This window comes from Lutra lutra, chromosome 3, assembly GCF_902655055.1.
Source record: "Lutra lutra chromosome 3, mLutLut1.2, whole genome shotgun sequence".
NCBI lineage: Eukaryota > Metazoa > Chordata > Mammalia > Carnivora > Mustelidae > Lutra > Lutra lutra.
Window position 1 is genome coordinate 17,961,521 of NC_062280.1, and position 14,010 is coordinate 17,975,530.

General features: G+C 35.5%; 1 protein-coding gene across 1 annotated transcript in view; it reads left to right on the top strand.

The window, feature by feature from the left end:
* Positions 1–14,010, top strand: part of ZDBF2 (zinc finger DBF-type containing 2) — a 30,751-nt gene that overhangs the window by 2,873 nt on the left and 13,868 nt on the right. The window contains 4 exon segments of the mRNA XM_047722190.1: positions 1,429–1,481; positions 2,232–2,309; positions 3,351–3,455; positions 10,198–10,325. Of these exon segments, the coding sequence (XP_047578146.1) occupies positions 3,396–3,455; positions 10,198–10,325 (188 nt within the window). The 5' untranslated portion in view covers positions 1,429–1,481; positions 2,232–2,309; positions 3,351–3,395.

Genomic DNA, 14,010 nt, shown 5'->3' on the forward strand with positions numbered 1-14,010 from the left:
TTAATGGTGGGTAGTGGGATTATGACTGATTTTATGCTCTTTATTTTTATAATTGTACCATAATAAAAATTTTCCTAATAAAAATGAATAAAAGTAATTTTTTAAAGAAAAAACTCACGTGTGTTTTCCTAATTTGCAAGCATAAATGAGGCTAAGTCTTTGCTCTAATACTGATCCTTTGAATTTGGATATTTTGGACATTACCTAATTTTTCCAATATTCTACAAAATGGTGCTGAATATTTTAACTTACCCTGTGAAAAGCTCCCTTGAAGAGGGAAGAGCCATTGTCCCAGAATTTTCTTAAATTCTGTTCCAGAATTTTCTTAAAGCTCTCTGTATAAACCGCTTTCCAAAAAAAATATCCACACTGCCTAAATATGTAGTCTAAACTCTCAAGTTTTCTTTTAAATACAATATGTTGAAACTGAATCTACTTTTCTTGCTTTATTGCCCCTTAAATTTTTAAATGAAATCTTGGCTCCAGCTGAAGTTGTCAGCTTACTATCTCTAAATGTACCTCCGCTTTCTTGCTTTTGTGCTTATGCGTCTTTGTTACTTGGAATACTTTTTCCTGATCTTTGTTTAAGCAAGTCCTACCCACTTTCCAATATCCGGTTAAAAAACCCCATCCACTGTGACGTTTTGGCACTTATTCTGTGCATTTCTCAGATACCACCTGGTATTTTTGCATTCATTTCCTAATGCCATTTTAAACTACTTGAGAGCAAGAAAGCTTGTCTATTTCTATCCTTGAAAGCTTCTAGTGTGGAATTCTGCACAGGGTAGGCAAAGATATTTATTCTTTGATAGACAATGCTGTCCCCGGCTCTTCTGAACCCAAGTGTTGGAATTATTTGTTAACCAGCGATTCCGGGTAAGGGGCAACACACTGCCAGCAACAGTGCAGAAGAATAAAAAAATGGATAATTTGGCTTAATTGTCTCTTGATAAAGAGAGATGATAAAGAATTGACAGCATTCTTCATTGAAACTAACAAAGGAGCTGAGTTACGTGCTTAGTCCAGGACCCAAAGTTAATTTTATGTAAATATTTCAAACATTTCCCATGAACATTTCTCATAGGAGGTTGTAGCATCTTTGTTCTTAACCTTACCAGGGACCCAGTTTATTCTTTTGTAGCTGCTTGTTCCTGAAACCTGGAGATGTGAAATATGGGATGGTGGGTGATACGGGGGGGGGCTGTCAGAGTTACTCTGCTCCAGAGCATCTTAGGAGGTCATGTAGGATTCAATGAGTCACAGTATCTGAAGTGTTTCGTGTGTTCGAGAGTTAATCTTTTTTTTCCCCGTTGAAGCATAATTGTATTATTTTTCAAACTTAACTATGACTCTGCGGGGGGGTACGTAGTTGGCCCGTGGAAGATACTTAGGGGGCTTATCTTTTTTTTTAATTGCTTTAATTTACAGATGTTTGCCAGGACTAATACAGCTGATGTAATACCTGCTCTTTCTTACTCAAGGTAGGTGACTTGTTACTTTATGAAAATACCAGGTACCAGTAGAATTCAGAATTGGTAGTAAAAGACCCATTCAGTCGTGAAAAGTAATGTAATCCCAGACCCCAAAGAAATGATCCCTTTAATAAGTGAGAATTTTATTAATGCATAAAAAGTGATGACTTATGTCATTGCTTCTGCCTGTCTCAGAATCACCTTAGAGCATTTTAAATATGCATGACATGCATGTGCCTGGCTCCCTGCCAGGCGATTCTGATTCGGTAGGATTTTCAGGTGGGGCTTCTCGCATGCAAAGTTTTAAAAATGCACATCCGGGTGCTTCTGAGTCATTGTAGCTCATTGTCATCACGGCATGTATGTGACAGGAGATGATAGAGATGTCATAGAATTGTCTGATAGTAACGCAGAATGGGAATGGGAAATTAAAATGGGAATTGAAGACTGTAAGTGTTGAAGATCAAAAAAACTAAAGTTCAGTTTTGTGTTTGATATTAGATTCGTACTCTAATTTTGCCTTTCATTCAATGATTGTTTTAAATATATTTTGAAAAAAGCATTAAAAAGCTTGTTAATTTATGATTTTCAAAGTTCAGATTTAAGTGCTATGGTTCTTTCAGCTGGAAAATTGCTCTGTTTATAAATACAACTAAAGCTTGTTTCATTTTGCTGTTTCAGGTCAGTAAATGAAGGAAAATCATAGAAAAAAGACCATATTTTAAGGAAGTCATTTTTTAATGTACTCTTCTGTTTCAGAGGCTGGTTTAATTGATTTATTTTCCCCGTAAGCGTGGATGTTTGAAAGTCAGAGTTTCTTACAATAAGACGTAACAGGTAAGGGAATGTTATGGTAGCATTTTCATTTAATAAAACTCTCCTGTTTTCTTTGACTTCAAAGCTGTGATTTCATTTTTAAAGGATGATTTTAATTAGTAAACTTTTTGTGTTGCAGAATCATCTTATCAGAAATACTCAACACAATATAGGATCATTCTGTTATGTATTTTCCAACAGACAAGAATGTTAAAAATAATTAGAATTAAAACATGATGAAATTATTTCTTACGATTCTGTTTGCACTTTAATGAAACAGCTCCAAAATTGAAGTAGTATTGATTTATTACGTAACATAATCAGTAATAGTAAACACTTTTTGTCAGTGAATAAATTGGTTGTGTATCAGAATTACTTGGGGAATTAAATTCTGAATTCTAGGCTGTGTCCCAGCCCTACTAAATCAGAATTTGGGGGAATCATTTTGATATTCACCCCAGCTTGTGAACCACTGCAATAAGGCAATGTTGAAGGATTATAGTTTTAAGGGAGTCGGAACGTGGGAACTTGGATTTGTAGAGAAATCTCATCTCACCAAATGGAAAAAATTCCTCATATTTCACTTGTTTTATGTGGTTGTCAGAAGAGAAGTGTCTTGTGTTTCAGACATGAATTAGTAATTTTGATTTTCAACGACTGTCCGATAATTTATTTTAAATTCTGCCCCTTTGTGGAGTAAGCCGAAAGGTACGTGCAGTATCTTTATTTTCGTGGCAGAATTAGATGGTAAGTGTGACGCGGAGTCTGCTTCTCCCTCTTCCGCTCCCCCTGCTTATGCTCCCTCTTTCTTTCTATGTCAAATAAATAAACCGATCTTAAAAAGAGAGAGAGAGAGAGAGAAGAAGATGCACAGCTCTCCTATGCACTCCAGGCTCACCGATGGAGGCAGCAGCTCACGGCAGCCTTGCCTAATTCCATAATTATCAGAAAGAGGAGTGCCTCGGACTCGGGGATGCATTTCTGCTCTGTGACACTAACACAGCTGTTTTCTGCACGGCAGGAGGGAATGATTGCGTTTTTGCCATTTGTCTTTTTTTTCAGTTTGAGTTTTCCAGGACCGTAGCCGCTTGACTTTGGTCATTCACCATGCAGAGCAGACAAGGATACTGCAGCTACTGCTGCGTGCGCTATAGTAACCTGGAACAGGTGAGAGGCCCCTGCTAACGTGCTTGAACCTCAGAAGACCTCGTTTATTTAATACGTTATATTCATTTATTCATCCACTGAGCAGATCGTGTTGCGAATCTTCTAGTCGGTAGACACTGTTTAAGGTTCCCAGGGTGAGACTGTGAACAAATCCAGCTACCTTTCTTCATGAAGCTTACATCGTAGTGTGCTAAGACAGAAAATAAATAGTCATATAAATTTTGATACAGGGATATGTCCGATTGGGATAAATGTTACGAGGAAAACAAAAGAGAGAAGAGAGTGCAGTTTTAGATAGAGTAGCCGGTGGGGTGAAGGAAGTGACATTCGAGTTGAGATTTGAACCAAGTGTGGGATCCCAGCTTGCTTCGCTCTGAGGGGAGAATTTCTTTTCTTTTTTTTTTTTTTTTTAAGATTTTATTTATTTATTTGACAGAGAGAAATCACAAGTAAGCAGAGAGGCAGGCAGAGAGAGAGGAGGAAGCAGGCTCCCTGCCGAGCAGAGAGCCCGATGTGGGGCTCGAACCCAGGACCTGGGATCATGACCTGAGCCGAAGGCAGCGGCTCAACCCACTGAGCCACCCAGGCGCCCCGTGAGGGGAGAATTTCTAGGTAGAGGGAAGAGAGAACGGAGACCCCAAGGCAGGGGGCTGGTCAGCATGCTAACCCGAAGCCGGCAGCCCGTGTGGCTGCAGTGCTGGCCAGTTGGAGCAGGTGTTACGTGAGAGAGGAAGAATTCAGAGGATTAGATTCTATAAGACGTTGTAGAATAAGGGAAGGACTTTGAAGTTTAGGCTTAACACACCAATGTTTTAAGTTTTGCTGTAGTGAAATGTAGCTCCCCCCCACTCCTATTGTTGCTTGTGTTTTTGGTGTCATAAAAGATTGCCTAATCTGTGCTCCTGAAGATTTATGCCATGGAATTTCCTCTAAGAATTTTAGTTTTTGTTCTTACATTTAGGTCTTTGGTTCATTTTCAGTTAATTTTTAAAAATATATATTGTGATTTTAATTACCTCCTAAAAGCCCTGTCTCTAAGGACCATCATATTGGGAGTTAGAACTTCAACATGCGAATTTTGGGGGTGGGACACAATTCAGTCCGTAGCAATTATATTGATTTGAGTTTTAGCTGTTAAACCAGTTTTGCATCCCTGGGCTAAATCCCACTTGGTCATGGTGTTTGATCCTCTGTATGTTGCTGGATTTGGTTTGCCAGCATTTTGTGGAGGATTTTTATATCTATATTCATAAGGGATATTGTCTGTAGCTTTCTTTTCTCGTGATGTCTTTGATTTTGGTATTGGGGCTTCCTAGAATGAACTGAGGAGTGCTCCTTTCTTTTCTTTTTGTTGGAAGAGTTTGTGAAGCCTTATATATGGACATTTTGAAGCAAGTCTTCATGGTAATAGTAGCTGTAGTCCTCTGACCGGGATTGTTAACTTGGAAGAGTCTCAAGGTTTTCTTCAGGGTCTAGGCTGAGGAATTGTGTCATAGGTGAAGTCGTAATATAACGAAGCTCTGGTCCTGGTAGTGCTGGACTGTTTTATCCCAAGTGAAATGTCAGACAAATTGTAATACATAAAAATTCAACTATATAGTTGCATTTGTTTTAATTGTCATCATTTAAATTCATACTAAGGAAATGTTTTTATTGTGATTTCTAGTTCTCTGCCTTAAAAAGAAAAACTTTCTAATGCTGGTTATAAGCACGAGGCAGCAGGTAATGAGTTTCAAAGCTCTCTTTAGTATTTCTGTCACAATTGATAATTATAGCATCACTTGACTGGAAGATTATTTGTTGAACTTTTGATAGTAATAAAACATACTAAATCTTTAACTACAAGCTGTATTCAGTAAGCACTCAGTCTAACTTTTTCTTAAGGTTTAAAATAATTTTTTAGACATTTGGATACTCATGCATTAAACATTAAAAAAAATGATGACAGTCAAAGTAATATGTGCTAAGTATAAAGGTTTAAATAAATTCATTTGAAAAGGTTTAAATAAATAATAATTAAATAAATAGATTAAAGAAATGGATAAATTTCATGGCTTTGGAGAACTTTTAAGGCAGTGGAGAAATATAGCTCCCAAATCTAGGTAAATATTCAACAGAGACAATGGAGACCAAAAGATAGAATACAGCTACCAACTCAGAATTCTATGCTTAAGAAATACATCCTTGAAAAAAAAAGTGAAGTGGAAATATTTTCAGAAAAAAAATTAAGGGAATTTGTCAGTATCAGCAGATCCTCACTGAAGGAAATCCTAAAAAGAGTTCTTCAGATAGAAGGAAAATGATTCCAGTTGGAAGCTCAGAGAGATGGGAAGGCATAAAGATCAATGGAAAGGTGTTAGGAGATCTAAATGCATAGTATCTCGTATGAGGGGTCAACAACAATGGCATAGACACTGTAAAGAGAGTAAATCAAGTTAAGTCCTTGCTCAAGAAGAGTGTAAAAGTAACAAGTAATTTTAGATCTTGGTAAGTTCTGGGCTGCTTGTTATAATCTGTTACTGCTAATAGACTAGAAAAAGAGCCTAGCCTATAACTAACTGCCAGGTTAACAGAAAGGGAAAACTTGGAATAATAAAAAGCAGCCCACGAGAAGGCAAGAAAGAAGAGAAATAGGGACATTGGATAGGTAAGAATAATAAAAAACAGATTTAAAAATAAAAACAAAGCTTAAATAGAAATATACCAGTAGAATATTAAGTGAAAATAGACTTGGTGCTTGAATTAAACTATATTTAATATTTTATTGGAGATTCTAGCCAGGGAAATAAGGAAAGAAAAAGAAATTAAAATGACAAAAGTTTAGATAAAAAGAAACAAACTGTTATTTGTACACAGTGTGATTGTGGACATAGAAAATCCTAAAGATATCTAGGTAAACTGTTAGAACTGATAAGTGAATTTATTATTTGTTTAATTAAAAAAATTTTTTTAGTGAGTTTAAGAAAGCTTCTTGGGCCAACATAAAAAGAAATTGTATTTTTATATTATAACAGCACACAGAAAATGAGATTTAAAAGAGATGCTTACAACAGCATCAGAGGACATCAACTCTTCAGGAATAAATGTAACAAAATATGTATATAAGGTTTTTATATAAAAAAGTATAAACATTCAGAAAGTTAAGAAAAATTAAATAATTGGTGTGCTATACCGTGTTCACAGATTGAAAAAATCAATATTATAAGCATGTCATTTCTCCTCAAATATATATATTCAGTGAAATTCCAAACAAAATTCCAGAAAAATTGTGTTTAATGAAAATTAAGCCAATTCTAAAAATATGTATGTACATGCAAAAAGTATGTATGTACATGCTAAGAAAAACTAGGATACTCTTGAAGGAGAAGAAGAACAAAGTCAGAAGTAATAAATATCCAAATTTATTACTAAACTACAGTCTTTAAGACAAGGGTGCAAAGTCAGAAAGATTATGGAAATAAATCAGAAACTCCAGAAAAGATTCTGGAGTCTTTGATTTGTGACAAATGTGGCGCTAAAGCATGGTGAGGACAGGAATTTCTTCAGTAAAGGGTACTGGGTCAGTTGGCTGTCCATATGGAGAAAAAGAAATGAAACTCTATTACTCTCTCATCCTGGACACAAAAGTCAGTTCCAAGTAGATGATAGATATAAATATTGCAGGTAAAACAATAAAGCTTCTAGAAATCAATAGAAAATCTCCATGATTTTGAGGTAGGGAGAGATTTCTTAAACTTGTAACAGAAAGCACTGGCAAAGAAGAAACAGTGGTAATTGGACTGCAGTAAGAAGCAATGAGAGATGATTAAGAAGGTGGAAAAATGCCCTGTAACTATTCCTGGAAAAGCTGTGGATACACACACACACACTTTATGATACCCCTCCCAAAAGAAAGTGAAAAGGTAAGCCACAGGGAATGATACTTGAAACACACATAATTGAAAGAAGAGCTCATGTCCAGAATAAATAATTTCTATAGTTCATTTAAAAAAAAGAAAGATGCACTTGAAAACCAGGAAGAGATTTGGACACACCGTAAAAGGAAGATATCCAGGTGGCCAGGAAAATGAAAAGCTATCAAAAAAATTGCAAAGCAATAGTGAAACAACATGAATCCCCACCCCCCTTTCCAGTAGCTAAAATTAAAGAGCCTGACAATGGCAAGTGTTGATGAGGAGAAAGAGGAATGGAAACTATGATCCATTGCTGGGGAGGGTGCGAATTGGTACAGCCATTTTGGAAGACTAGTCAACAGAGGGTACTACAGCTGAGTATACGCAAATCTTATGACCCAGAAGTTCCAGCCTTACTAATACACTCAACAAAAATGCATGCACGTGGGCACCAAAAATCACATATAAGAAAGTTTTTTGCAGCATAATTTATAACAGCCATGAGCTGTGAAAGACACAAATGTCCATCAAGAATGAGATGAATTGGGGCACCTGGGTGGCTCAGTGGGTTAAGCCGCTGCCTTCGGCTCAGGTCATGATCCCAGCGTCCTGGGATCGAGCGCCGCATCGGGCTCTCTGCTCTGCAGGGAGCCTGCTTCCTCCTCTCTCTCTCTCTGCCTGCCTCTCTGCCTACTTGTCATCTCTGTCAAATAAATAAATAAACCTTAAAAAAAAAAAAGAATGAGATGAATCAATAATATATGGTCTATTCATATGATGGGATGCTATGCAGAAATTAAAGCGAATGGACTATAGCTAATTTGGATAAGTATGAATGTGAAAGAGTATATAGACTGTATGATTACACTGACATAAATTTAGAAACTTTCAAACCTAATCTATATTGTCAAAATTTAGGTAATAGTTAATTTGGGGAAAGAGGAAAGGAATATTAGATTGGTATGGGACATTAGAAGGGTTCTGAGTGCTCATTAGTTTTTCATGGATAGATGGTTATGGATGTGTTTTGTTTTGTGATGATTTATTGAGCTATACATATGATTTGTGCACTTATCTTTATGTGCATGTCAATTCAGAAAATTTAAAGAAACTGACAACTCCTGGGATATATAGTGTGGTGTTATCTGTGGTTTGTGTCAGTGCAAGTTTTCCATTTATGTTGACTTTTTAAAATTTTTACTGAGACAGAGGATGAGGTTGGATTTTAGTTGAACCTTTATTTGTTTCCTTGTACCTTTGTTCCCTTCATGAACCAGGAGGGCGAGGGTACTGGACAGTGGGGAGCTTTGAGGGTGGAGGATCTTGAGACAGTCATCATTTAGACTGTTCCTGGGGCTAAGGCAGCATCAAAGTAGATCCCTGAAGTCAGCGTGGAAGGAGAGAATTCCAGGAGTTGTTAACAGTGGTCAGTAGCTGGCAACCTGGCTTAAGTTCTTTTGGCATCTTTACTACGATATTTAAAATAGGACTTTTCCTTGGTATTGTTAAATGAAAACATGTTATTAAATTGTTGTCAATAATTCACGTTGGAAATAGGGCATTAGCAGTAGCATGTTACAGGGAAGAGGATAAGCTTTAGAGTTAGATGCAGATGAAACCCTGGCTTTGTCCCTGGCTGCTCAGCTGGAGGCACTTTACTCCAATCCTTTGTGTTTTACTTTCTTTATATCAAAATGGGGACAAGATTCAGACTCAGTGAAAATTCGATGAGATGACTCTGTGAATGGAATAGCACTGTGTTTGACGCATTACACGGGCTCAGGAGGCTTCTTTCCCACACCTCTAGATAGTTCACTGAAGGACACTTGTGAACACAGACTCTTTCTGTGGAGAGAATTATAAAACAGAAAAAAAATTTTTTTTAAAAGATTTTATTTATTTATTTGACAGAGACAGAGCGAGATCATAGAAACAGGCAGGCAGGGGGGTGGGGGAAACAGGCTCCCTGCTGACCACAGAGCCCGATGTGGGGCTCGATCCCAGAACTCTTGAGATCATGACCTGAGCCGAAGGCAGAGGCTTAACCCACTGAGCCACCCAGGCGCCCCAAAATAGAAAAATTCTGTGTATTTATTCCAATATTCTGTTTAAGTGAGGAGTTGTAATCTCTGAAGAAAAATGATGGACTTTTTGTGCATTATTAATCTTCAACTTTTACAAATACAGTGATCCAACCCTCTTCTCTATTTTAACAGATTTTTATAAAAATATTTGTTCAGTACAAATATAAGAATTTATAAGAAAAAAATTAAAATTACCTGTAAGTGTAGCCCACAAATGTAAATGCTTTTAAGATTTTGGTGCATTTTCTTCCATTGATTTGTCTGTACATTTTATTTTATTTTTTATTTTATCTTCTTTTATTTTTGTTTGTATATTTTAAAACCACAGGTTTAGGTAAAAGCATACATGTGAATTTTGCATGCCCCATTTTTCTCTTATCTAACATTTCTCCATGTTATGTAAAATTTTTCATATTATTTTAGGTAGTTGCATAGTATTATGTCTTAGGTCATGCTATAGATTTTACTATTAGACACTTTGAAGATTTCCAGTTTGTTGTTGTCATGCTGTGATAAGCGTCATTTTTTGCGTAAATCGTCCACATTTACGACGATTTCCTAAGAGATTTAGAGAAATGTAATCACTATATCCAAGGGCAAGAAACTTCTATGTTTTTTGATACACATTTTAGAATTGCTGTGCAAAAAGGCTGTCTCAATTTATACTTCTACCCAGAGTATCTAAATGAATCCATTTGTGAAACTCTCACTACTGTTGAGTATTACCTGTTTAAAACTGCTTAGTGTGTTTTTTCTCTTTAATAGCACATGGCCAGTGCCCAGCACAGATACTTGACCACCCAGAATCGACAGAGGATGGGCACCACGAGCTTGATGGAACGATTCCTGCAGGACGTGCTCCGGCACCACCCATATCATTCTCAAGAAAACAGGTAAAGAAAGTCGCTGACCGGAATTCTGTTAGCACAGCGTTCTTATATGTTCCATGTTTTTCCAGACTGTTTTTCCAGTCTCGTACTTCTTAAAATAAACCTTTTCATTAAAGAATATAAAGTGAAATTTTACCTGTTAACTTCTTTTTGCTCCTATTTTAAAATCTTTTCTAGCTTAAATAAGAAATTTCACTGTAAAAGATATGGACCACACCCTGCTTTTTTCTAAATAAAAGCCTTAGGTCAATAAATGGTTATCCATCATTAAGGTGTTCTGTTAAGTATGTCGTAGGATTAAGCAGGGGAATATGGTGGGGGCAAAAATAGCCTTTAGAAGATCAGGAACGGACCAGCTGGTGACTGCAGCAGAGTAAGTAAAGTAAGTCCATTCCACCTTAACTGAATTATTTCCTAACTGAAGAGAAGAGGTAACAAATGGAATCTGCTTTTTAATCTGTCAGTGTCTTGACAGCTTTTTTTGTATCAGTGTTTTGGTTGTTTTAATAAAAATAAATATTTTGATAACATTTAAGCGTTAATGTATGTCAAAGAAAACATTGGTAGAAGATTAGATTAAGTACTGTGTGCAGGTTTGCAGCTATAGCTGTAGGCGATAAAGCAAGACAGATTATTAGCATATCTGTGCAGAATAGTTGAGATAAGCACCAGCAGTAGAAAAAGGATAAACTTCTTGAATGCTTTGTTTTGCAAGTCACAACCCAGAATTGAGCAAATGGGGAAAAAGTTTAAATGGGGGAAAAAGTTTAAAAAATAAATGTCTTTCTTTAGCTGTCGGAAAGATAGACCGTCTTGGGCTCCGTATAAATTTCCAGCTTATAGCTTGTATAAGCAATGCTTTAACAGACATTTGTACATGCAGCTATTTCTGTGATGTAGAATTCTAGAACTTGAACTTCTGGGCTCAAGTTTCTGGGCCTTAGAAAATATTTTCTATTTTTTAACCTTTCATTTTGGAATAGTTTCAGGCTTACAGAAAAGTTGTAAAACTGCTACAAAAACATTGGACTCTTCAAATGTTAAATCTAAAATAATGACGGTACAATGATCAAATCCATGAAATTACATGCTATTGATAGTCCTCCTTCAGGTTTTGTCAGTTGTCTTCCTAATGTCCTTTTTCTGGGACCAGGATTCAGTCCAGGATCACACATGGCATTTAGTTGCCCCATCTCAGACACTCTTAATCAGGAACAGTTGCCCAGTCTTTGCTTTCAAGCCTTGGACTCTGCTGGCCAGTTATTTTGTAGGATCTCCCCAAGTTGGGATACGCCTGACACTTTCTCATGATTAAAGTTAGGTTATGCATTTGGAACAAGAGTAAATTATAATTGGTGTTGTGCCCTTCTCAGTGTATTCAAGCGATCCATGATGTTTCCATGTCTCATGGCTGGTGACGTTAACTTGGATCACTTAATTAAGGTGGCTTCTCTAATGTTACTCTTTCCCCATTATAATTATTAAGACTTGTGGAGAACTACTTTGAGACTATGTAAATAAATACCCTGTTTCTCATTTCCACCCATTTATTGTAAGCGTTCATTGATGGTTCTTCCCTGAAACAGTTATTACGTATATTAGCTTCCATAAAGAAGAGCTTTCTGGTTACCTTATTTATCTATTTATATCATTTTAAACTCATGGCTGTGTCTCCTATGGGTGTTAATAATTTACTGTTACTTATTTTGTTGCTCAGGTGGTGTGTGGAACTTTAAAATTCTTGAGACACTTCCTAGAAGACTATGCCAATTTATATACAATTTATATAACATACATATACACCAGTAGCCTATGAGAGTGCTCATTTACTGTTGTTCTTGCTAACACTGGGATTAGCAACTTCTTTTTTTCCCCATAATAGGCCAAAAAGGCATATCCCTTCATTAGCCTTTATTTACTTATGAGTAAAATAGAACATCTCTTTACATAAGTTTTTTTTCAGCCATATGTTTATTTTATGGATTATTTGTAGACATTGCATGTTTTTCTATTGAATTGTTTCTGTATTTTGGATTTGTATGCAATATTTATAGATAATAGTCCTTTGTATTTTAAATATAATTATTTTCCCAGCATCTGTCATGTGTCTTTCATCTGTGTGTATTGTCCTTTACCATATAGAAATTAAACATTTTGACATAATTAGATGTAAGTGGAATTTTCCTTTATGGCTTCTTTTATGTCTTTTTCTTCATGTCCTTATTTCTGCTTTTAAATATTTTTAATCTTCCTGGAATTTGTTGCCATATGTGGTATGAGACAGGACTTCTTAATTGTTTGTAAAAGTATATTAATTATCTCCATTGATATAAAATGTCACCTGTAAGGATGCTTGGCTGGCTCAGTGGGTAGAGCATGAAACTCTTGATCTCCTGGTTGTGTATTTTGAGCACCATGTTGGGTGTGGAGATTACTTTAAAAACAGAAAAATATCACCTGTAACGTAAATTCCTCTGTTTGTGTATCTATATCTACGTTCCCATCAGTAGATCTGATTTTGAATTCCATTTTTTTACCTCGAGTTTTTTTTTAATCCCATGCTAACACATTATTTGTTTATAAGCATTATAAATTACAGAGTTTATTTCTAAAAGTTTTTTCTCTTCCCCCTTATCTAGACATTGTAGGTTTTTCTATTTTAATCTTTTTGAAATCAGCTCTTACTTTATTTTTTTTCTATTTATTGGTTTTCCTTTTTCCTAATTAATTTCCTCAGATTTCCTGTGTGTGGGGGAATTTGATTATTTTTCTTTGTGAATTAAGTGCTCATTTAGTTAATTTGTGTTCTGCTAATTCTTTTTTTAGTGGAAGATTTAAAAGTGTGAGGTTTCCATTTTGCTTACATCTCATAGGTTTGATGTGTAGTTTTTATTTTATTTATAGATTTTAAAAATTTAGCACAAGAATTAGATAAAAGGGCTTTTAATCTTTAATGGTTAGATTTTTAGAGGGATTTTGTTATGAAATTAGTTTAAAATGAGTAGAAATATAGATTGTGATTTAGTTAATTTTAACCACATGCAAATACAGAGGCAAATCAAAGCACCTAGATGGTGATTCCTAACTTTTTGGGGATTTTGCCGAATTGTTTGATTTTATGATTCCTCCTTACTTCTTTTGCCAAACGTTACAAGATTAATTTTATTTTGAGAATGTTGTGATAGTCTTCTAGGGTTATGAAAAACTAGGGTAAAATGGTAATGCTACTACACTTTTATTGATTAGAGTTCAGAAGTGTGAAACATGCTGGAATTTCTTTGCCCTGTATTATTCTGATATCTGGGTTAACATTTTAATTTTACAAATACCAAAAAAATGTTCTTTTAGTGTTAATTATAATAAATTTTTATGGGAAAGAAGTAATGATATTTATGACACGTTAAAGGAAAGTTGCCTGTGGCTGAGCATGTATATATTTCTCTTAGATGATTAAAGCATCTCTCAAATTGAAAAATATTTAATAAAGGTATTTTTTAGGTATTAATCTACTTTAAAAAACTTATTTATTTTTAATAGACTACACTTTAGGACAGTTTTAGATCAACAGAAAACTTGAGAAAGTAGTACAGAGTTCCTATATCCCTTCTCTACCTAGTTTCTCTATTACTAAGAACTTACATTACTATGGCACATTTGTTATAATTAATGAACCAATATTAATACATTA